At 40.1% G+C, this 24,531-nt stretch overlaps 1 protein-coding gene across 1 annotated transcript in view; it reads left to right on the top strand.

Moving 5' to 3' along the window:
• Positions 1-3,986: 3,986 nt before the first annotated feature.
• Positions 3,987-24,531, top strand: part of SNX31 (sorting nexin 31) — a 34,477-nt gene continuing 13,932 nt past the window's right edge. The window contains exons 1-7 of the mRNA XM_042464459.1: positions 3,987-4,106; positions 8,186-8,260; positions 9,744-9,858; positions 10,490-10,554; positions 21,156-21,266; positions 22,169-22,259; positions 23,818-23,902. Of these exons, the coding sequence (XP_042320393.1) occupies positions 4,041-4,106; positions 8,186-8,260; positions 9,744-9,858; positions 10,490-10,554; positions 21,156-21,266; positions 22,169-22,259; positions 23,818-23,902 (608 nt within the window). The 5' untranslated portion in view covers positions 3,987-4,040. The remainder of the gene's footprint in view (positions 4,107-8,185; positions 8,261-9,743; positions 9,859-10,489; positions 10,555-21,155; positions 21,267-22,168; positions 22,260-23,817; positions 23,903-24,531) is intronic.

Below are 24,531 nucleotides of genomic sequence, written 5' to 3'. Positions count from 1 at the left end.
TTGAGTATCCACTGACTTTGTTGTTCATGGGGGGGGGGGGGGGGGGTCCTGGAACCAAATCCCAGCAGATAACAAGGGCCCAATGTACAAAAACCTCTGAAAGGATGCTTACACACTGACAGAAAAGGCAGTAAAATGGCAAATGAAAATTAGATGTGAGCAAGTGTAAAGTTCAAATCAAGAATGATAGGCTCTGATTGTGGGCCCTTTCATATTACAAAAAAATAATACTATTATTCCACTTTAACTACCATGGTTCCATGCTATGGATTCTTGTAGTGAGCAGTTTAGGAAGAGTTATTTAGAATTATCTGGCAAAAAGCTCTAGCACCTCACCAAACTGCAAATCCCAGGATTCTGCAGGATCCAGCCATGGCAGTAAAGTGGAATCATAGCACTATAGCTGTGCAGAGTGAAAGGTCCTTGGCACTGACTGACCAAGAAAGGATTCCTGCTGTGTTGTTGATAGCTCACTGAAAATGTTGATCCATCATAGAACTGCTGTGAAAAAGGCACATTCCATGCTAGGCATTATTAGAATAATAATCAGAAATAAATAGCTTTTCTAAATATCTATGGTGTAACCAAGTCTGGAAGACTGAGTACAGTTCTGAATCACCATTCCTAAAATGGCCATTGGAAGAAATGGTAAAGGGGCAATCATATGGCCAGTGGACTGGAGCCTATGATGACAGGTTGCACTGTTTGGGTCTCTTTAGCTCAGGGGAAAGATGGATAAAGAGAAGCACGCCAGAGATGAATAAAAGTATGTGTCTCATAATATTACAGCCTGGGAGTCATCTGCTGAAAGTGAATAGGTGGGGACACAGGACAAATAGGCAGTACAGTACTTCTTCACATAGCAGAGCCACAACAAATCACAATGGCTGCCAATTTTTACATTTTTACAAGGGCATTAGATAAACTCATCAGGTTTCAAAGATATAGCCATGTTAGTCTGTAGAATCAGTATGTAGAGAGATCTTGTAGCACCTCTGAGAAGAACTGAAAGAAAGAAGTTGGTAGCATGAACCTTCGTAGACTAAAGTCTACTTCCTCAGATTCATTTGACAAAATGCATCTGAGGAAATACGCTTAAGTCTACAAAAGCTTATATTGCCAATTATTTTCTTTCAGTTAATCTCAAAGGTGCTACAAGATTTTATCTGGTTAGGACCAAAATTGGCTAGAAGTCAGGATGGCTATATTTGGCCCCCAGTAAAAGCGGGTTATGTGGGATGGCAGCTGCCAACAGACAAAATGCTGAACTAGATTGGCCCCTGTTCTAGCTTAGCTTTTCTTATATTCTTAAATCAGCCCAAAAGCTGAAATATTAAGAAAATGTCTATGAGATTCTAAAGGAACTGTCAGAACAATATAAAATATAAGAAAATCAAAAGTACAGAAAAATATAGCTTATACAGAAGCATAGCTTTGGCAAAACTGGAGGTTTTTTCCTCATCTACAGAAAAGGTAATTTCCTCTTTCTTTCTACAAACAAAAATCTGTTGGCAGGCCAGAAGTGGAGCAGCGTATCAACTTGGCAGTAGGTAGGGGACCAACAGGTTTAAAATTCCCACTCAGCCATAGAAACCCACTGGTGACCTTAGGCAAGTCACACTCTCTCAGCCTCTGAGAAAGGCAAAGGCAAACCCCTTCTGTACAAATCTTGCCAAGAAACCCCTGTGATAGGTTCGCCTTCGGACTGTCATAAATCAGAAACTTGTAGGAACACAGCAGCAAAATTGCTACTGCATGATGAACTGATGGCCTGTGATACTTTTAAAAGTTATTGATCAGATTTATGTGCGAAAAGCCTATCAATGGCTGCAGATCATGATGGCTGTAAGCAATCATTAGGTTTTGGCAATCTTTGAGTACCAGTTGTTGGAAACAAAAAGGAGAAATTCTTATTAGTTTCACTAGTTCCTTTAAAGTCTATTCTAGATTATACCCAGAATAGATTTCCCATCCCAATGACACAGGAATCATCAGGTATCATTCCCCTCCTTATTCCTCCTGTCAAAAATTAATAAAGAAAGGACTGGGATGAGAATCAATGTAAAGGCTGCATACAAGTGAAACAACAACAACAATAATAATGGACTAGGACTCTGGAGACCAGGGTACACATTCCCACTTGACCATGGAAACCCACTTGGTAACCTTGGTCAAGTCATACTCTCTCAGCCTCACAGGAAGACAAAGCCAAATGCCCCCTGAACAAATCTTGCCAAGAAAACCTCATGACAGGTTTAGGTTTGCCGTAAGTCAGAAATGACTTGTAAGCACACAACAGCAAATTATTTTTATGCAGGAGTTCCCTGAGACCAAAGAATTATTTCTAGGGTTCCTCCAGGATGAAAAGGTTGAGAAAGGCTGCTCTAAATCTTGAAAATTCTGATAAATTTGTTTCCCATGAACCCAGTGCCTGAAAATGGACAGCATCCTGGGATGGCATTTTTCATCGATAACTGTTAGAATAAATTTGGTTCCTTCTCAGTCTTCTGCAGTTGGAGTTTCAGTAGTTTTCAATATAACTCCTATTTGGTGAGTATATATCATTGAACATGTAAGCTGTGCATAGTCCATTGATGTGACAGTCATTGTGATGGCATGATTGGGAAAGCCAGAACACAGCAGGAGGCCGTTTGTCCTAAACAACACCGAGGCACAGTGTTCTTTAAGACTTGTTCCACTCAGCCAAGGGTTACTTTCTGTAGTGGGCTGGGAGAGCTTGCAATGGTCATTTTGTAACTCTGTATGCTGCAGAAAAACCAGAGGAGATGTAAGAGCATAAGTCATTATTGAGTGAGTAAGCTGGGTTCACATTCTGCATATACTCTGGAGCTACCTTCACTCGGTACTTAAGGGCATTTGGCTGCTGGTTCATATTTGAGAGAAACTGGAGCGTGTCCAAAGGAGGGCAACTAAAATGGTATTAAAATGATGAAGGGTCTGGAACCCATGCCCTATGAGGAACGCCTTAGGGAGCTGGGGGTGTTTAGCCTGGAGAAAAGAAGGTTAAGAGGTGATATGATAGCCCTGTTTAAATCTTTGAAGGGATGTCATGTTGAGGCAGGAGCAAGCTTGTTTTCTGCTGCTCCAGAGACTAGAACACAGAACAATGGATGCAAACTGCAGGAAAAGAGATTCCATCCCAACATTAGGAGAGAACACACTCCCTCAGAGTGAAGTGGAGTCTCCTTCCTTGGAGGTCTTTAAACAGAGGCTGGATGGCCATCTGTTGGGGATGCTTTGATTGAGATTTCCTGCATGGCAGAATGGGGTTGGACTGGATGGCCCTTGGGGTCTCTTCCAACTCTACGATTCTATGATTTCTTGAGCATGATGTATGGAGAAGAGGATTGTATTTGTTGTATGTTGTTATGTAATACATAAGCCCCTTGTCTGTCTAAAATTTAAATATACATATGCATTTGCAATCATAGCCATAGTGACACAAGAACAAAGACAGAAGCAGTATTTAATTGCCACAAATGCCTAACTGTATCAGGGCAGCCAAACCTTAAAGGGCTGCATTACAAGTTTGAATGGAGTAGGGGTTTTCTATTAAAAAGGTACCCAACTATAAGTATGCATATATATATGTATATACACACCCAGAGGAGGCTTGTGCTGTATTTGAGGAGGGGAGGGCAGACTCAAAGGAAAGGAAGGACTTTCAACAGAGCCACAAGTAGTAGTAGTAGTAGTAGTAGTAGCAATGGCTCCCAGTCTGGCCATGAGAGAAACTCGACCCTGGTTAGGTAGGTCTATCAAAGGTAGACGAATAACCCGGGGAGGGGCGGCCCCTTGGGGCCCTGCCCAGCTTCAGGAGGAGGCTCCAGCATCTCCCTCCTCCTCCTCTTCCATCACGTGGGGAAAACAACTACAGCCCCCCCCCTCAGCCCTGCCCCATATTTCCAGAGCCAGCAGCACAGCTCCCACTGAGGCTGAGGCAACAGGAGCAGCAGCAGCAGCAGCAGCAGCAGCAGCAGCAGCGCCTGGTCCTTCCTCCTCTCTCTGGCTTTGGCGCCATGAAGATGCACTTCAGCATCCCTCTCTCTGAGGAGCTCCTGGAGAAGTTTGGCGGGCGCTTTGTGGTGAAGGAGCGCAGGGGCCCCAGGGCTGGGCTGGGCTGGGCTGGCCTCCTCCTCCTCCTCCTTTCTCAGGACTTGTCCTCCATTCCATCCCCTCCTTCCCTCCAGGAGCCATTGCATGTGGAGCAGCCCCCAGAAGCAGGGAGTGCTGACATTTCCACAGAGTGCTGCGCCTCCTCCTCCTCTCCCAGCTGCCCAGGTGTCCTCATTTTGGAGGACCAAATGGGGCCACCTTCCAGAAAGAAGGGAGAAGGACCTCCCCCCCAAAAAAGGCTAGGAAACCCTCCTAGAAAGGGCCCCCTGCTTCCCAGTCTGGCTCAGAAATGGAAGGCGTTGGGACCGTTCCCTGCCTTGCTTGAAATGGAGGACCGTGTCCGGGAAAAGGAGGAGGAAACCTCTGGTCCGTCCGGGTCGGTCCTCCATTTTGAGCACCGCTGCCAAGATCTGAGATTTGGAGGAGTCTTTTGGGGCTTTTCCTTTTGGGGGGAGGTCCTCCATTTCCCCCCTGCAGGCTCCTCCCTTTTGTAGGGCTAAGGAGCCCCGGGGGGCGTTTCTGGAGGTTGGCTTGGGGGAAACGGTCCTCCATTTTGAGCCGAGCGAAGAAGCAGGGGCTGGCTTTTCTGTGAATGGTTTGGGCTTTTTTTTGGGGAAAGGTCCTCCTTTTTGCAGGACTAAGAAGCATGGGTTGATATTTCTGTGAGTGTTTTGAGCTCTTCCTTTGGAGAAAGGTCCTCCATTTTTGGGGTGCCTTGTCCTCCTTGGGGGTCAGGGCTGGCAGACGGGGGGCAGCAGCAGGGCTGGGAGGTGGCTGGGCAGCCATCTCAAGGGGGGGGGCATCTGCTGCTTCTCCAGCAGCAAAGCCCCAGGAGGGCCAGATGGGTTCACCTCAAAGGAGGACAGGGCACTGCAAAATGGAGGACCTTCCAGAAAAAATGGAGAACCTTTTCCCAAAAGCAACGCTCAAAACACAAATATCAGCCCCTGCTTCTTAAGTGCTGCTCAAAATGGAGGGCAGTTTGGAATTCTTCCTGGTCAGAAGGTGGGCGCGGAGGAGAGGTCCTGGAGAAAGGAAGGGGTCTGGTCTCCCTGCCCAGAACCTGCTGAAAGAGGAGGGGAAAGTGGTGGCACTCAGAGAGGCGGGCAGCCAAATGTGCCCACATCCCAACCGGATCCCCCTTTCCTGGGCTGCTTGTGTGCCAAGAGGGAAGGGGATTATGGAGGAAGGATGGAGAGAAAGATGGGGAGAAAGAGAAGGGTGTTTTGGCTGCCAGGCAGGCGGAGGGGGCATCTGGATTTAGCATGCCCAAGGAAGAAAGATGCGGAGGGGCACTTAAAGTAGTGTCTGGGTTGGCAAGGTTGGCTTGGAAGGGTATTTTCAAAGGGAGAGTCAGTGTGGGGCAACACAGGTTTGGGGGGACCTTGCACAGTATGGAGGGGGAAAGCTGGTTGTCTGGCTGTCTGGCTGTCTGGCAGGCGAGCACATGGGGATGCTCTGTCTGTGGCATGTGGCATGGGGGCTGGGGATGCAGCTGACGCTGCTTTCTGGGTGGAAAAGATGGGTGGAGGGTGCTGGCATGACAGCCCAAGGAGACAAACAAATGGGAGTCTGGGTCTTTGCTGGAGGGAAGAAGCTCTGCTCCAGTGACACAGAACTGGACTGATGTGTCAAAGAAACCGGAGAGTGGAGTGTGTGTATGTACAAAAGAAAGAAAGAGAAGGACCACGTGGAAGGCTGCCATGTGGCTTTTGAGGGGGATAAAAAGCTTTGCATGATGTTGCAGGCTGCATCCACAGTGCAGAAATAATCTGCTTTGACACGACTTTTAAGTGTCATGGCTCAACGCAATGGAATTTGGGGAATAGTAGTTTGGTGGCAGTGGCACCAGAGTTGCCACTACAAACTACCATTCCCCAAATTCCATTGCATTGAGCCACAGCACTTAAAGTGGTGTCAAACCAGCTTATTTCCGCACTGTGGATGCAGAAGACTCTGGAGTTTTCTCCTTTGCCTGGCCAATAAGGCTGCCTCCTGGTTGATGCAAGCATCTGCATACTTTCAAAGTAATAAATTAATGAACTCATGAAGGGGTGTCATTTTTTGCATCATGGACACTCCCGATACTTGTTCCTTAAGGGAATGTGGTATTGCTGAGGCTCTATGGAAAGAATGGGAGGAAGGAGGGGTGCAATGAAATAGAAAAATACACAAAAGCATATAATACACAAGAGGCACCATACTGCAGAGAAAAAAGATTTACAAATCTGAATGAATCAAGAAGTTGGACAGGAGCTGTGTTAATATAGTAAATATCCAGTAATACACAAGTGAACACTCAGCAATCACTTGCATATCCATGACACATGTTGAAGGTGAAATGAAATAATTAATTGCATGATAATATATATTCAAGACATTATGAGAGTAACTGAAGTTCACCTATGTAAAAGATACAGCTAAATAAAAGCTTAACAATCAATTGCATAATGATAAAACATACAGTATTCAAGATGTAAATGGCTTGGCAGATGGCCGATCCAAGAACTCTGTTTTGAAATGCAGTCTTCCTCAAAAGATTAACTAATGGTCGTCTTCATTTCAAATTTCAGTCAGCCTTAAAGTCTTGAATATGTGTTATTGCTACGCAACTAATTTTTTTTGTTTCATCTTCAATATGTGCTGTTGGTATGTAAATGATTGTTGTGTGTTCACTTGTTTCTGAATATTTACTATATTAATACAGCTGTAGCCCAATTTTTGAGGCTCTGTCAAAGCCAGGCAAAAAAAGAGGAAGGTTAAGGTGCTGTTGTGCCACAATTCAGTTTTTTTTTTTAGGTTATTCAAGCAACCTGTGAAGCTTTGCATACTATTTTTGTCAAAAGTGATATTTGCTTCACATAAAGTGTCACACTGGGATACCTGAAGTTATAAACACCTCATCCAGAGCTGCAGTAAACTGGAATAAGGGTCATTAAATGATTATTTAAAAAACAAACAGGAATTGGCAACCATTTTGGGTGGAGGGACACATTGGTATATGCAGAAAGCTTTTGCAGCCCCTTGAGTGGGCAAGCCTAATAGTAGTGGATGGGATCAGGATACACATGCACAACACTTCTGCTTTTATCCTAGCCATATCTGCCCCACCCTGTATATTATAACAACAACAACATATTTCTTTCCTGCCTGTCCTCAAGATTCAAGGCAGGGCACAATATTAAAAAAACCCCAAAACCATATATATATAAATTTTGATCAAGCTAACTTGGTCAAGATTTCCATTTTCTTGTTGCTAATAGCAGTGCTAGAACAGGTACTGGTCTCTATGAACCATCTGGTAGTTGATTAGCAAAGGAAAAGAACAATAGATACGATCTCCAGGCCAGACCTTAGAAAGATCAAAAGACTACGACTCCCAGAAACCCCAACAATTATGAGAATTGTAATCTAAAGAGATAATTTTAGCCAGTTCCATTCCTGACAGGAACCAGTCAAGGCTCACATGAAGCCAGCAGGTTGTTCATCTGTATTTTAAAATGTGATATCTGGCATGTGTAGACTGGGAAGAGAGTGTGTGCCCATCCCAAAGTTATGGGAATGCATATCTGTTTAATGGGAATTGAGACAGGCTCTCTGTCTATAAAAAAGATGAGAGTCTAGTACAGTCAGCCCTGCATATCTGCAGATTTTTTTAACCCATGGATTCAAGCATTTATGGCTTGAAAATATTCTTTAAAAATATACATTCCAAAAAGCAAACCTTGATTTTACAATTTTATACAAGGGACACCATCTTACTACAGCATTTTATTTAATGGGACTTGAGCATCCACCGATTTTGGTATCCATGGGGGGGGGGGTTACTGAAACCAAACCACAGCAGATACCAAGGGGCCACTGTATGCATATATGTATTTTATGGGTATTAAGGGATTCTATCATACAGAAAGATCTAAACCATTTGCCAGATCTGCATAGGGAAAGTTATGGGCTCTAAAAAGGAAAGCTGCAAGTGTAGATCATGTGAGTCATTAATTTGCTTACTTCTCCCAAAAAGATTTATTTGGAGATTATGTATTTTCAGCTGTATTCTGTGTATCTGGAAGGCTTCCTTTTCTGCAAGGTTCGTTACAGTCAACTGCACCGCTGGAATGAACAGGTAAGGCATTTCCATTCATTAAGTTACTTATTTCATTATCACTGCTCCTTTTTCATATTATTCCAGTTGACCTTTCATAGTATATGGTTCACAAAGAAGTGGAACATCTAATATTCATTCATTATCAATGTCCAGGCAGGGACAGAGTCACTTATGAGTCTCAACCATAAATATTGATGCATCCTTTGAACTTTGATAGATGGCAGTGTAAGTATCCTTTCAGCTTGAAGCGCCTGATGTCCTTCCAAATTTGTACATGAATGAGATTATCTGTAGGCTAGCAGTTTACTGTTACTTGAAGCTTGGTGGATATGTGCTTTGAAAGAGGTTAATTACATTTATGCTCTCTCTCCATGCCCTTGAGGGCTCCTTCCTGAGAATCTTCTCAGAATTGGAGGGGGAGAATCAGTTTGCTCTTTCGAATTACAAAAGACAAGGACAGATAGGTTGTACACACCCCATAATTTTTGAGGAGCAAATAATGCCTGCATGGCTAATAGTCGCCATCAGATTGCAGGATGGGAACAAATTGCAGGATAGGAGAATATTACTGCAGATGAAACCTTGCTGTAAGAGGGAAAGTCTGTTTGCCTCATATGAAAATTCTTGAACATTAGGTAATTGTGCAATGGCATATATAGAGATAGATGGGGAAATGTGCACTATATTTGTAGCAGTAGCACAATCTCCTTATTCACAATTTTTAAACACCAGTAGAGAAAGGAAGCACTTTACAACTCAAGAGTAATACCCAAAGTTTGGTACCCGTTACTTATGTCAATATTCATTACATATCTGCAGTGTTGTGCCTTATGATGGTTCAATACTTATTCCCTTTCCCTTTTGACATTGTAGTTCTGTGAGAGGGGGAATGCATTTCTGTTATTTTGCAGCAGCCTGAGAGAACTATCATTCCCAGAACTAGGGATGGTGGTGTCAAAGAGAAGTCAGGACTATTAAACAGATGTGAAATCAAGATATGCTTTCTAATTAAACATGCCCTCCTTAGTCTTTGGGTATATCATTGGCCATTTCAAGGGTGGACAAAGAGCAGACCTGGGACTGCATGTGGTCCTCAGGGATGTTTTTGAGAAGGCACGACAGTTAACCTGGGTTGCTGCTGAAGTGGGGTTTAAATGATTGGATGCTGTTATTTTTGTGTGTATTTAAATTGTGTTTTTAAGCTGTCATTACATTTTCGTTTGTCTTTCTGTTTTTATTTGAATCGTGGTACTGTTAGGTACCTTGAGTGCCAGTTGTGGCAGAAAGTTGTGCTAAGAAATAAGTAAATGAATAAATGTAGGGACCATTGGCAACCGCATTTAGTTGGAATGAACAGGCTAACATGGGCTTCTTTGTTAATGCTAACATCCTGGAAGGTCATTGTCTTCAGAAATGTGTGCATGTATATCTTCATAGCAGTGTACTTTCATTAGTTGACATCTGGAAAATTTACGTAATTATAAAATAGCTGTCTTTTCAGTTAAGGCGTGTCTTCGGACGAGGAGTGCCTTCCTTTCCTCCCAAATTCTACCTTGCAATGACAAAGTCAATGGCTGATGAAAGGAGAGCTCAGCTAGAACAATATCTACAGAATGGTATAGTGAATCTTTTTTTAATTTGGTTGTTTAAGCAAATATATTTTAATAATACATGATGCATACATTAACTTCTTGGTCTGCAGAGGAGTGGATCAGGCAGGAAAGGGTTTAACACCCTCTTCCAAATTTTGAAGTGCCTCCTGTGTGGGTTGGGATGTGGGGACAGTGAGCTGTAGTTGTGGGAGGAAAGGGAAGGGAATCGAGTGCAGAGTATTTGCATGAGTGGAACATGCAACACAACTGCAGGAGGATGATAGACAGAGGATTTCCTAACTCACCTGTTTTCCTGAATTTGTATTCAGTAGTCAAGGAAACAGAGACACATCCAAGTCTCAGGTGGAAATCCTAAAAATGCACATCATATATCTGTGATACGAAGACTCTGAAAAAGAATTCTGTGCAATCCTTTCTGGATTCTCCATTGTGCTATAAAAGTCTTATAATTAATTTATAAACATCTTTCAATGTTGTCTACTATCTCTATCTTGAATTGGTATGAATTATTATAGGATACTGTGTTAATTTCTGCATTGTTCATACAATGGTCTATGATAGCTTATGCTGCATATAAGTCACCTTCTCATTGCTTTAAATAATAAATCCTGATTTTTGTGCTTTTGCATTTCAGTGTCAATTGATTCAAGTATCACAAACAGTGATGTCTTTATCAGTTTCTTTAGGAAATTGCAGCAGGTAAGTTTGACTCTTGTGGTGTGTGCTTTGAGCAACCAGTTGCCTTTGGTTGCATCCTTTTATTTTCACTTTAATTTTACAACACCTGTAGAGAAACTTTTGCATATGCAGGCTGAAACCAGGTTGTTATTAGAAAATAACAAGTGGAACCTACTACAAAATATGGCAATTGAGAAGTGTTTCTGTTCATGGTGCTAGCAATGACCTTTTGCAGGATACTCTATTCAGTTTCCCTAACTCCAGTTTTCTGTCTGCCCTCCATGTCAACCAACATTTCATTTACCTGAACCCACCCAGGTTCCATGTTGAGCTGTTTTAAAGATTTTTCTTGATGACAATTCATTTTCATGTATAATATTCCTCCACTTATTTAATTTTATTTCATCTATCATATTAAAACATAACCTTGTGCAAGTTGCACACTTGTTCTGTTCATCAATTGAATATTTAGAGGAATGGCTTCTGTCAGATTCAGGCATATGGCCATGTTGTCAGCATATAATAGTATTGTACTCTAGATTTTATTCAAATATGAATGGCTCTGTTTTGATCCATGCGCTGCTTACTTCACTGTACTGGCCACCAAGCCCTGTTAAGAATTACACTGATTACAATTATAATTTGATTTTGAATTGATCCATTCTACTAATGTATGAGCCAAATTTTACAAAGTGACTTTAAATGATCTATATAAAGATGGAAATAATCTGATATTATTTTACCTGCATTTTTCTTTTAAATGTTACTTATTGAGCTGACTGCTATCTGGAACTCTTCCATTTTTGTAGTCTGTGGCTAAATGTAATATATATTTGTACTGAATTTACTTTTTTTTTCTTGTCATAGTAAATAATTGTTGACAGCTAGATTTTCCAGTCCCACCTTTGAGAATGCTGGTGCTTCTTGAAAGATTTTGTCTGGCCCAGTTCTTATTTTTGGAGGAGTAGTTCAATCTAATCCTTTTAAAATTTAATTTATTCTGTTTCTGTCCCAGTTCAGCCAGCAGGTTCCCAACAAGCTTATATACATCAGTTAATATGCAAAAACGCATAATAAAATGCTACCAAAGTAAATAATATTGAAATCAACATTTGGTTAAACATTAGGGGACAGGTGCATGCAAAGTATTCCATTTCAGTTTAGTATTATAGGCTATATTTCACAGGAAGGAACTGGCAAAAACCACCTCTGAGTATACCTTGCCTAAGAAAACCCTATGAAATTTATGGGATCGCCACAATTTGACAGCTAACTTGAAGGCGCATGCACACATACACACACACTCAGAATCAGTATAACTATTTTTTATAACACTTGCTGTATCTTGGTTTGGGTTGAAGACAGATTGCTGCTTGTAGTGGGCATGCTGACTGGAGGATTCTGGCAGTTATAGTCCAATTAAAAGCAGCAGCAATAACAATTTCTTTTCCCTACAGATTTCAATCCAGTAACACCTCCTTGTTATTCAAGTATGCCACTTAAATGGCACCAAAATTCTATTTTTTTCCTTTTATATTCTAGGCAAAAGGGGAATTTACCTATTTGGTTGCTTGGTGATGAAATATTTCATGTTTTTCTGGTCCCTGAACAATTCCCTTTGTAAGACCTTATTTAAAAGATGACAGTGCTTCTTGGGTTTTAGTGCTAAATAAATAAGCTTTGGGTTGTGTCAGAACAAGTAATGATAGGTATGTTGAGGTGAAAATGTCAACATCTTTTTTTCTTATAATGGTGCTGACAGCTCCAGTCTGGCACGTACTTAGCGGCTGGAGGTTCAAGTTGCAACGCTCTTTTTTCTGTGTCCTCTGTAGCTGACAACTTGGGTGTGAGCTATGGGCCAAAAGGTGCAGTGTAATAAGGCAGGGGGATGGGGCGAACCCTGCAAATCTTGGAAGATAACTCATACGGGAGAAAAGCAGATTATATTGTAGAAATACTGCTGTTTGACAATTCTTTAAATGCTGCAGCTGCATTCTATAGCAACCTGAGATTTGTCTTTTTACAAGATCTTTAGCCTTCTCTGCCAAAGAGTGCCGGTGCCTCACAAAACTACAGATCCCAGGATTCTGTAGGATGATGCCATGGCAACTAAAGTGGTGTCAAACTGCAGTATTTCTAGTGTAGCTATACTCAAAATAACAGAGTGCAAAGTGAAACAACAATAATTTTTCTCAGTACTTTACTTACTTAAATCCATTTAAATCCATAACATTATAGCAAGGATATTTATGAGGTATGCCAGAGAGTCTTGTGGCATCTTGAATGCTAACAAATTTAGTATGGCACAAACTTTTGTGGACTAAATCCCATTTCATTGTACACATGCAGCAATCAAGGCTGGTGGCTGTGATTTGTGTGAGGTAATGAATCTACTCCAGGTTTTAGTCTAGGAGAGTTGTCACGTGAGAAATGAATGCCGAAATGGAGCAGGAGAGTTGCAGCTTTCTCTGTGCCTCTCTGCATGCTGTCGTTGCACTTCTGTTCTCTTCCTGAAGGAGATGGTTGTGAAAGTGTGCCTTTTATTGTGCTGGAAAAACCTGTTCGACAAAAGGCACACTTTTATGACCATCTTCCTCAAGAAGATAACAGAAGTGCTACGACTGAATGCAGAGAGGCACAGAGGAAACTGCTACTCTCCTGCTCTGTTTTGGCTTTCTTTTCTCATGAGATAAGGCTCTAAACATCCAAGGAGCTGTCTGAGGTGATGAAGAACCCAGTCCTCAAACTAACCTTTAATTCTTTAATTTAGACTAAATCTCAGAGCAAATTTGCTGCCCCATTGTCACAGGAGCCATTTGTCTCCACATACATGAGGTTTATCCTCATTGGCAGGAATATGTTTATATGAGCAGAGAGCTTGGAAAGGTTACCCTTTTGACTGCAACTCTTAGAAACTGTCAGTCTGACCTGTAGTCTTAAAGGCTGGAGGATTCTGGGAGTTATAAATGAAAAAAGCAAAATTTCCAAATGGTGGGAAAGGGGGAACAGAATTAAAGGGTGCAAAGATGAAGTGCAAAACATACATATTGTGATAATTTATTTAGAGTTTAAAAACTTAATCCTATTCTCAGATTCAGCCAGCTATGGGGTGATAGCATATGGTGGAAGCTCTGCTAGATGGTGAAATGCCAGATGTATATTCCCCAATATACTTAGGGAATGGCTAAAACTGTACAGAGGTGGTGGCAGTATAGGATGCAATTTTGTAGTCTGTATTCCTCTAGTGTATAACCATACATCTGGCCATGGAGGAATTTTACACCAGCTTTGAATCTGACACAAAGAATGCCCCCTCCAATTAAAACTGTTGAGGGGAAGAATAAATAATAGAATTAGAATTAGCCACTTCCATGACTCCATGTTTAGAATATGGCATAACCCAATCACACTATACCACTACCAGTATATTAGCAATCTTTTGGCCATGATAATGCTTTTTTTTTTAAGTGCATGCAACAATTGAGTGAGGCCATATTAACAGCTTCATTTTTTAAAATATATATTCATACTTTCATATTCGCTTTTCCTTGGTGGGGCTTGAGTTTCCAAACTGCAGGCACTATACAGAAACTACCAGTGAATGTCTGTGGATGCCCTGGTTGTGTGCCCTTGGTTGTGTCTTCAGCTCTTGTCTACAACTTGGAAAAGCCATAGCTGGAGGTTCTTTTTTTTTGGGGGGGGGGGGTTGTAATAAAATGGGATAAAGCTACTTTCTCAGGCTCTGCTTTTGTCCCAGGAGGACTGCATGTGTGCTTTGCAAGGCTTCTGCCCATGGAGTGATGGCATTGTTCTCTCTTGGATATTCTCTTCCTTCTTAATGCACTTTGTACATTAAAAATAATTGTAAGAAGATTCCTTTAGGAATACCTGGGGCCTTTCAGATGTAGGGTCATTACTGACTGTGTTACTGGGATGAATGGAATGGGGGTTCTGTGGCTTCAGTATTGCATGTTGTGTGCATATAGTGATATGTGTATTCTCTCTGTGTGTGTATTGGAATGCTGTCTCCATCATAAAGTCATTGACTGTCACAGGATAGTGGGGTAGATGTTACTGTTGTCTTCAGCACTGTCTCTGATTAGTGGCATCATTTTTGGCTTCATTTTGGCTTCATTGTCAGCATCCTCCCCAGCTCAATTGATATAGTTTCCATAAATAAAATAACTCATGTTTGAGGCATTTTCTGTCTATGTCTTTATGTGAATATCCCAGATAATTGATTTTTACTTAAAACTGTTGCCAATTCAGATTATTTGACAGCCAGGAACTGTCCCAAGATCCAGTGTCATCTTTCTTATGCATAGTGATACAGTTGCATAGAAAGCTAGCATACTTTCCTTTATATATATTTCGGCTAGTCGGGACTGGCTTAACAATGGTACATGTGATGTCAAGATATAGCATAAAATTTCATGCCATTTTCCACAACTAATTGATTAGAAAAGTCATGAACTTTATGTATATACTAAGCTTCCATTCTGTTTACTCTGTATTTTAAGTGCATTTAGATTGAGCAACAGAAAGCAAACATTAAGCCAGTATTAAGGAAACTTGTCAAACAGCTATTAATGTAGATGTTCAATATTGCCTTGTAAAATATTTTATGGGACCTCGGTGGACTTTCTATGACAGTTGTAAATGAATTATGAAACTGATGAACAAATTTGTTGTTAGCTTTTCCTTCCTTCCTTTTGTTAAGTAACTACTTTTTTTTTTTACTAAAACAGCATGGCCCTAAAACATATTATGATTTGTTGGCATGAACTATGCATAAATGTAGTAACACATTTAATTGCTTTGGTTGGGTATGTGTTTCTCAAGAGAAAACATTTCCAATTTCCATAAAAGCTTATGTTTTTGTTTCTAACATTTTGTTCATATTCTTACAATCAAAAGGTAAAACATGACAGTATTTTTTCCTATGCATATGTCTTCATGCACAAAGGCATTCATGTATGGTTTACAACAGTCTTTTTAAAAAAAATCAGCACTTACTTTTTATGTCAAGAAGTTACCAGAGTACTGATATATTGTCAGCCTGGCACTATGTTCCTCACAGTGGAATCTTATAATCATAGGACAATTGGAAGAGACCATAAGGGCCCTCCAGTCCATCTCCCTGCCATGCAGGAATATACCATCAAAGCACTCACAGCAAATGGCCATTCACCCTCTGTTTAAACACCTCCAAAAACATAGACACCACCAGTCTCCAAGGGTGCATGTTCCATTATTGAACAGCTCTTACTATCAGGACATTCTTCCTAATGTTTATCTGGAATCTCTTTTCCTGTAGCTTGAATCCATTGCCCCGTGTCCTAGTCTCTGGAGCAGCAAAAAACAAGCTTGCTCCATCTTCAATATTACATCTTTTCAAATATTTAAACATGGCTATCATATCACCCCTTAACCATCGCTTTTTCAGGCTAAATATACCCTGCTCCCTAAGCCACTCCTCATAAGGCATGGTATCCAGATCTTGTGCATGCCTGTTCAGAAGTAAACCCCAGCATGGCTGTCTGATGTTTAAGATCTTAAAGCAGTGGCAGGGCATCTGTAGGGGTTCTAGAGGCTATTGCTGTACAGTACTTGCTTCCGAGGTCACACTCATCCTTTTTTTTAAAAAAAGGCATAAGTAATGAAGGATCACTTGGTTTTCTTTAAAAAAATACTTCAGGCCTAAAAAAAGGTGCAGTGAGGAATTGGAATAGCTCTCAGATGGAGAGTCTTCAGTCTTGTCCCCTGAAAACAGGAATCTATGAGTTTTGTTCATTTTTTTTTAAAGGTCATGGGTGTCAGGTGAAGCACAGAAGGCCTTCCGGGAGGGTTCGTGATTCTATATAGTTGGGTGAAGTACAATCTGCCCATCTTATACATTGATTTTTTATACATGGATTCAAGCATCTACATCTGGCTATGGGAACATCACCAGATATTTCTGCAATCCAATCCGCTGTCCACCAGCCACAGAATGGCTGTGGAGGAGGTTTATCAGGGTGACATGAGAGCCAACGTGGTGCAGTGGTTTAATCATTGGACTATGAGGTCAAAGACTTGCATGGTTGGCATCCATAGTTTTTTGTAGATTTTTCAGGTTATGTGACCATGTTCTAGAAGAGTTTGTTCCTGACGTTTTGCCAGCATCTGTGGACTATGATTCTGAAGACTAGGGTTTAAATCCCTGCTTGGTCATGTAAACCCACTAGGTGATCCTGGGCAAGTTGGACACTCTCAGCCTCAGAGGAAGGCAAAACGAACACCCTCTGGACAAATCTTAAGAAAACCTCATGCTAGGTGCTGTTTAGGATTGACATAAATTGGAAATGACCATGGGCAAGTTGCGTTGGGAGGAAGGGAATATCAACATCTGCAACAACCACAGAAATACACATGTATATGGTGGAATTATATTTGTATAATTCACTCACAGGATGCTTCCTATAAGTGTCATATAAAACAGCACACAGCTGCCACCCCAGCTCGCCACATTTTGAGTTGACATTTCTGACTCATCTTTAAAACTGACTTAATTGTAGAGTATAGCTGTACGGGATCACTGAGGCAAGGTCAGCTTTTTCAGATGCTGCTGGTTTATATAGCTAAGGTGCTGAAAAGGCATTCCTGGTTGCTGCAGCCAGCTGAGCTTTCCCAGATACTTTGCCACTATTTCATCCTGTTCCTCCTCTGAAGAGTATTGTGTAGCATTGCGTTGTTCTTCATTACCCACTTTAGCCTCACAAAAATCCTGTGAAGTAAATTAGACTGAGAGACGGTGGCTGCTTCAAGGTCACTCAGTGAGCATTGGAGGAAGAAAGAAGTGGAGAAACATTGGTATTTGATACAGAATTGTGAATATGCTGCCTTTTTTTAGTTTTGTAATTTAAGCCCTAAACCCGGGAGAGCAAACTAGCATCAATACTTAGTCAGTGTAAAGCAGCAAAATTCCATACTGCTTTCTCATCTGAATTGCCTGTTCTGCTGATGACTTACTTTTTTGACCTACCACTAAAATTACTTTTCTTGGTTTAAAGCTCTAAACTCACATAATGCCACAGCTCAGAAATACCTTGCATGCTTGTAAATAGTTTCTAAGGTTGCTGGCTTGAAGAGGAGTGTGTCTTGAGATGGTGAAATGTTTAGTTCCAAAGGGAGTTGCAAAGTGTATTATCAGAGCTCATAAAGCACATTATAGACAAAATATTTTTATAGGATCCCCTATCTAGGAAGAGGATATGGGGTGCAGGTGACAGCAAGACTAACCCAAGACATTATGCTGTCTGAGAGAAAGGATAATGCTACTTACCTACTCCTCTGAATTCCCATTTACTGAAGCCAACTGGACTAGCCTTACTGAAGCCAGCTGCAGGAAAAGAGATTCCACCTCAACATTAGGAGGAACTTCCTGACAGTAAGGGCTGTTCGACAGTGGAACACACTTCCTCGGAGTGTAGTGGAGTCTCCCTTCTTGGAGGTCTTCACACGGAGGCTGGATGGCCATCTGTCGGGGATGCTTTGATTTGGATTTCCTGCCTGGCAGGGGGTTGGACTGGATGGCCCTTGCGGTCTCTTCCAGGTCTATGATTCTATCATCTCCAGCTCCAAGCTTTGGGGGAATGAAGAAAAAGAGGGATTATTATTTCTGCCTCAAATATAATGTCTCTAAGAATGACATCATTCTTAGGATATTTGTCACTGGCACTGGATTTGGGTAGTGCTAATTACAGTTTGGAAACGTTACTTTTAGATTACAACTTTGGGCCATGCTGGGTGGGGAATTCTGAGGGTTGTAGTCCAGAAAAATAACCTCTCCAAACATTGGCATTAATAGTGCACCAAGAATAGCAGTTGGTATTTGGGCCATTTGGAAATGCCTCCTAACTCATGCAAGCGGAGGAAGAGGAGACAGCATAAGGGGTCTCCGTTTCCTACCTTCTTTTCCCTCATTTTTTAGCAAGAGCGACAGCCAGCATGGTGTAGTGGTTTGCATGTTGGACTGACTATGACTTTAGGGACCAGGATTCAAATCTTGGCTCAGCCATGAAACCCACTGGGTGACCTTGGACAAGTCACATGCTCTCAGCCTTAAGGGAAGGCAATGGCAAACCTCTGAACAAATCCTGGCAAGAAAACTGCATGATAGGGTCATCTTAGTGTCGCCATAAATTGAAATGACTTGAAAGGCACAGAACAGCAACAACTGCCATCCTCCTCCTCATACTAAAGGCCCTGAGGGGATTGTGACATTTGGCCAGGCTTTTCACAGCTCTAGAAGCAGCTTTTTAAGGCTTGTCTTGTGCATAATAGATGCATTTCAACAGGAGGTGCCTTTTAGTGCTTTTCCTGAAAAAGAAAATCCTCTTTTTTTCCCTTACCTGAAACTGACCACCAAAATCCCATCACTTTCTGCTTCAATAATATCTTTCATTGAAGAGATTGGAAAACTGGGCTGCATAGTTACCAGTATCACAGATATAAATTGGAAAGCAGGATGTACTCTTTAAACTGTTAAAGAGAATTTTAATATCCCTAGATTCAGTGGTTTGAGTGTTGAGCTACGACTCTAGAGGAATGCAAACAACAACAATAAAGATTCAGATAAGCAGAGTATGTCCTTCCATAGCTTGTTGGATTACAGCAACCAGTATTGCTCTTTACAGGCTATGATGGCTATAGGTGATGGGAGTTTATGGGTGCCCCAAGATACTATGGAAGTTAGAGATTAAAAAAAGCCAGTTGAAATCATTCTTCCATATTAGTAGTAACAGTATATTAAATCAAATGACTAGCAATCTGTTGTCCTTTAAAGGTATGTAAAACCTGTAGCCTGCATCATACTGCTTTAATGATAAGATTGTCTCTGCCCCCTGCATGGAGCAAACAAGAAGATTTGAGATGGGAAAAACAAAGTGCTTATGTAAAGGAGGAAAATAGATACCGGTATATTGAGGTTAAGTACATTTAGATTATTTCATGCTCTTTTGACTCTCAGCATTAATTTGCTACGTGTTCAAAAGAAATATACAAAAATACTGTATATGAGGAAGAAAGTGCTTGTGGGCTTGTAAACATTAAACAGAAAAGAAAGCTCATGTGTCCATATCTTGAATTTTGTACCCTAAGTAGGCTCCATAATTGACAATGGAGGTGAGTCCAATGTAATTTTGAATATACAGAATTCATTAATGTCAGTAAACCCAACAGTAGTGGGTATTTGTTGCAATAAAATGATTTTCTTCCCATCTCTTTTTGCCTGTTTTGCAATCTTCCACACCACCCCAAAATCTGTTTCATAGGGTTTTCCAGCCCTTCTGCACAGATTTTGAGGGCACAGGGCTTTATTCTTTTCCCAGAACATCTGGGAATCAAATCTTAATCCCTAATTTCATCTTTCAGAACATAATGAGTTCAAGTCTCCCAAGTCAACGTGCTTAGGATCAATTGGTTTTATTGATTCAACCTTATAATCCTATATGTCTGCTTGCAAACAAATTTCGATGGATTCAGTGGAGCTTTTTTCCAGTTAACTAGGTGTAAGCTGGTACTGTGATTATCCTTATGATGACTTGTGCTGATCAAAAAAAGTTTAATGCTGAGGGGAAACCCTAAAGGACTAATTATCTGGAGTCTAGTACCGTCTATATAGTAAGGCTATCACTTCATTAAAATTATTTTAAATTAGGCATTTTAATTCTACATATATTTCTGTATCCATCTGAAAGTAGAAAATGTACTTTGTTTTTCACTGCATGCATTCATATGCCACAGGAAATGTTGTCTCACAAGAGATATGCCATCTTGCATGAAAGAAGAGGAGAAATGTCTTATCTAAATGCAATTTATTTAGAAGCACTTGCACAGAAAATAATATTTTACTTAGAGGATCTTTGTGAGTAATTACAACACTATTAATAATATCTGTTTCACAGTGCATATTTTACAGCACTCCAATACTGCTTTAATTGTCATGGCCTTTTCTTCTAGAGTCCTATGATTTGTCATTGTGTGAGGTATTTAGAATTCTTTGCCAGAGACCTGTAGTCGGTTTTGTGTGTGTATGTGTGTGTTTCTCTTAGTCCCTTGTCAACTTATGGTGACTCCATGAATTTCATAAGGTTTTCTTAGGTAAGGAATACTCTGAGGTGGTTTTGCTAGTTCCTTCCTCTGAAATATAGCCTACAGCACTGGTATCTGTTGGCAATCTCCCATCCAAATACTAACCAGGGCTGACTCTGGTTAACTTCCAAGATCAGGTGGGGTCTGGTACCCTTAGAGTATTTAGATGTCCCATACTAAACTATTAATCCCAGGATTCTGTAGAATGGAGGTATGGCAGTGAAAGTGCTATAATTATGTAGTGTGATAAAGGTGACAGTTAGTTGACTAATGCTGCAGCATTACCAAGATTTTGAATCTTGCAGTGGTATAATGCTGCCCATTTTCTCTATACTTCAGTTAAAGGTACAGAGTAATTGTTACCTTTCATTTAAAAGTTACACCTTCTTTCCTATTTTACTCATTAACCAATATATTTTTTCTGAAGGAAGGATGAAAGTTCTTGCTTTCAGCAGCAAAGCCCCCAAATGTACTTTCATGTTTTGCAGGATACTTTTAAAATCCAAACCCAACAAGCCTTTCTGGATATTTATCTTGCTGATGGAAGATATCTCAGAATTGATATTCAGACATCAGATACTGCTGAAAGGGTGCTAGAGGTAAGTACATTTGAAAGCTTGGAAAGATTATTTTCTGAGACTTTAATTTGAAAACGTAACTTTTCCAAGATCTGCTTCTTTTACAAATGAGTTCAGTACTATCAGATATGAAGTGTTTTCAGGCATATTTAGCAATTAGCTTATGAAAATCATTTATGTATTTTATATAATGGTTTATGCAATTTTCTTTAATTTTTAATCATGTTTGTATTTTAGTTAAGGGATGAGGGATGGAATTTTAGTTTGTATACGTTATGTACTGTTTAGGAATTTTATTTATTTGCTTATGTAAATCATTTATGTATTTTATGTGTTTTTATGTAATTTTGTAAACCTCATTGATCTTTTTGGAAAGGCGGTATATAAATACATTTATTATTATTATTATTATTATTATTATTAGTTTAATTTGAAGTGTGTTTAAACCACCCTTCTTCCTTGCAGATGTATAGCAATACATAGTTTGTTCTGAATAACCATAAATATATGTCCAAAGACTGTAAATACGTTTTAGAAGAAAATACATATATAAAAAGGTGCTTATTTCTTATTGATACAGCTTGTGAGTTGTGATTGATAATTATTTAAATCATACCTGTAACTCATGGAAGAAAGAACTGGTGCAGATACACCCATAGAATCAGCAAGGGTAGGCATGTAGGAGTCTTTTCATACTTACATTTTGTTCTGTGAAACTTTAAAGTTTGCAACAACTACATTAATCCTTTAAAAAGTATCACCTAGGTGATTTTATCTCTCTCTGTCTCTGCAAGAAAAAACAAAAATCTATTTATTGAATTTTTCTGTTCCATGGTGTTGAAAAAGCTAATCTAAATACATGTTGTCTGGACTACTATTTTGTTTCCAGGCTAAGGGAAAAGTATCTCTTTTCTTTCCCATAGGTTGTATCATACAAGATTGAGCTTTCAAGAGAACTACTAGGTTATTTCAGCTTATTTCTTATTCAAGATCACAATGATGGAAAGCTATCTGGTAAGAAGTGTTTTGCATACCAGTAGCACAGTAAACACTTTAGTCACATTTCTTTGCATTTCTTTAACATGGGGAAACAGTAGGAGACAGCTTTATGGAAATAACTACATTTCTCATAAAATATGGCAGGCATTGGTTTTAAAAAACCGAATTTAGATACATCATTTCTTATAAATAAAGTTTTGATCACATATTAAATCTAGGAATTTATTTTATTTTATTTTATTTTATTTTTTGGCATACTTCTACCCTCATTTTATTCGCTTGCCCTTATTTTTTTAGTTAGGAGGAACAAAAGACAGTCGTAGCTCCACAAGCTGGGTGTTTTGAGCAGGTCCATGTTAAAACTGTATGTTGTGAAAGAGGCAAATCTGTTTTGGAAGATGTATAGACAGGGTGGGGAACCATATCGGTTTGGGTGTCCTTCTGCATGTGCGCATCTTTAGAAACATGCTTTTGCCTTCCACGCTGAGCCTTTAAAGAAGATCACTACGAGTATAAGCCAAGAACGGGAAAGTTATTGTGGTACATTAAAGCAATTTTTCCTTGCTCTGAGTATAGCAACCTTTTTGAATTTTTGTGGCATGAATTCTTGGATGATTTCTCATTCTTGCCCCACTATGAGTGATGCTGATACATGCTTTACCCATTTTGCCTGCTGAAGGATTTAGCAGACAAATTTTCTTAACTTAAAAGAGCACGGTGTTGTCACCAGCTTTTGGGACTGTGTTCCACTATTGGGACGGTCAAAAATCCTGTCCTGTCTCCCTCATAGAAATCTATTTCACCTGTAGTAGGGGAAGCACATTTTAGAAGGATGTTGTGTGACTGATACAGGAGGAAACCCCTATTTGGAACCTGGGCCCAAGCCACTCAGGGCTTTAAAGTAAGCACCAGTCTTTGAATTGCACTTGTATGTTATCAGGCAGCCAGTGAATTCTTGTTACTGGTGTGATACAAGCAGCATGAACAGTGCCAATCTAAATTGTAGCTACTGTCTTCTACACTCATTGAAGCTTCTGAACTGTTTTCAAGGGCAGGTCAACTTGCAATGTGTTGCAGGAATCCACTTGGGAAGTTAACAGAACACATGGAACCAGAACTGAATTAATTCCTTACCAGATGCATTTTAACATGTAAATGTTAATCATGCTTCTTCACTGGTAATGGGTATTTCAGTTGGACAGTGATATTTTATAGTTTTATCAAATGCTAGTAGATCTTGATTTGCATTTATTCTTTGAGTCCATCCTTTCCTCCTTGGTAAACGTTCACCTTTAAAAACAAGGAAATAGACATGGTCTTTGTCCCATCCCATAACTAGCAGAAAAAAAGAAGGAAGGAAGAAAAGAAAGAAAATGGAATTATGTAAAATTATATAGTTTGCATAATTTATACAAGTTACAGAATTCTGTTTGTACAAAGCTTGGATCAATACACAATATTTAGAGTTCACACACCCCTCTGTATAACTTTAAATACATAGAAACCCACTTATTAAATAGTGTTTCAGAAATTGTCGTCTTTTTTCCCCCTTCTCACCCTCCCATTCCTCTAGTACTGAAAAAACTGGCAGAATTTGAACTCCCGTATGTGAGTCTTCGCAGTATGAAGGAATCATCTTGTAAAATTGGGATCAGAAAGTGGTGAGCAGGAAACTGAAGTGAAATTAGCAAGTTGCATTACATTTTAATAATTAAAATGAGTATGCTGGAGGAGGAGGAAGTCATTGGTTCAGTTTCTGTAGGCTAATTATCAACATGGAAGAAAGTAGGGGAAAAAAACTGCAACTCATTTGAATTGTGGTGCTGGAGGTGTGTGCTATCATGGACTACAAAGGGAGAAGAAATTAAGTCTGAACTCTCAGTAGAAGCCAAAATGATTGAATTGAGGCTATCATACTTTGGCCATATCATGAGACAGCATTACATTGAAAAAGACAATAATACTTGATAAAATTGAAGGCTAGGAGAAATGGGGGGGGCTGCATTACAGGTGGATAAAGTCATTCAATGAGGCTATGGCCCTAAGTTTGCAAGACCTGAGCAAAGCTATTAATATTAGGGTCTCTTACATATTTCTCCAACTGTATTTATGAGCTTTTAGGGAGATGGTTGCTGATTTTCCAGTGTTTTTGGGAAACTGGCAACTATCCAGTCCTAGGTGAATTCTTTTAATTGAACAAATTAACAAAGACATGTTAAGAATGCATTGACAGGACTGTTCCCTCTCACATTTAACAAGAAAAATTTCCTCCAGTGTTCTCTCAACA

Source organism: Sceloporus undulatus, chromosome 4 (genome assembly GCF_019175285.1).
Source record: "Sceloporus undulatus isolate JIND9_A2432 ecotype Alabama chromosome 4, SceUnd_v1.1, whole genome shotgun sequence".
Taxonomy (NCBI): Eukaryota; Metazoa; Chordata; class Lepidosauria; order Squamata; family Phrynosomatidae; genus Sceloporus; species Sceloporus undulatus.
The sequence above is the reverse complement of the archived record's forward strand: the minus strand, read 5'-3'. Positions and strand labels throughout refer to the sequence as shown.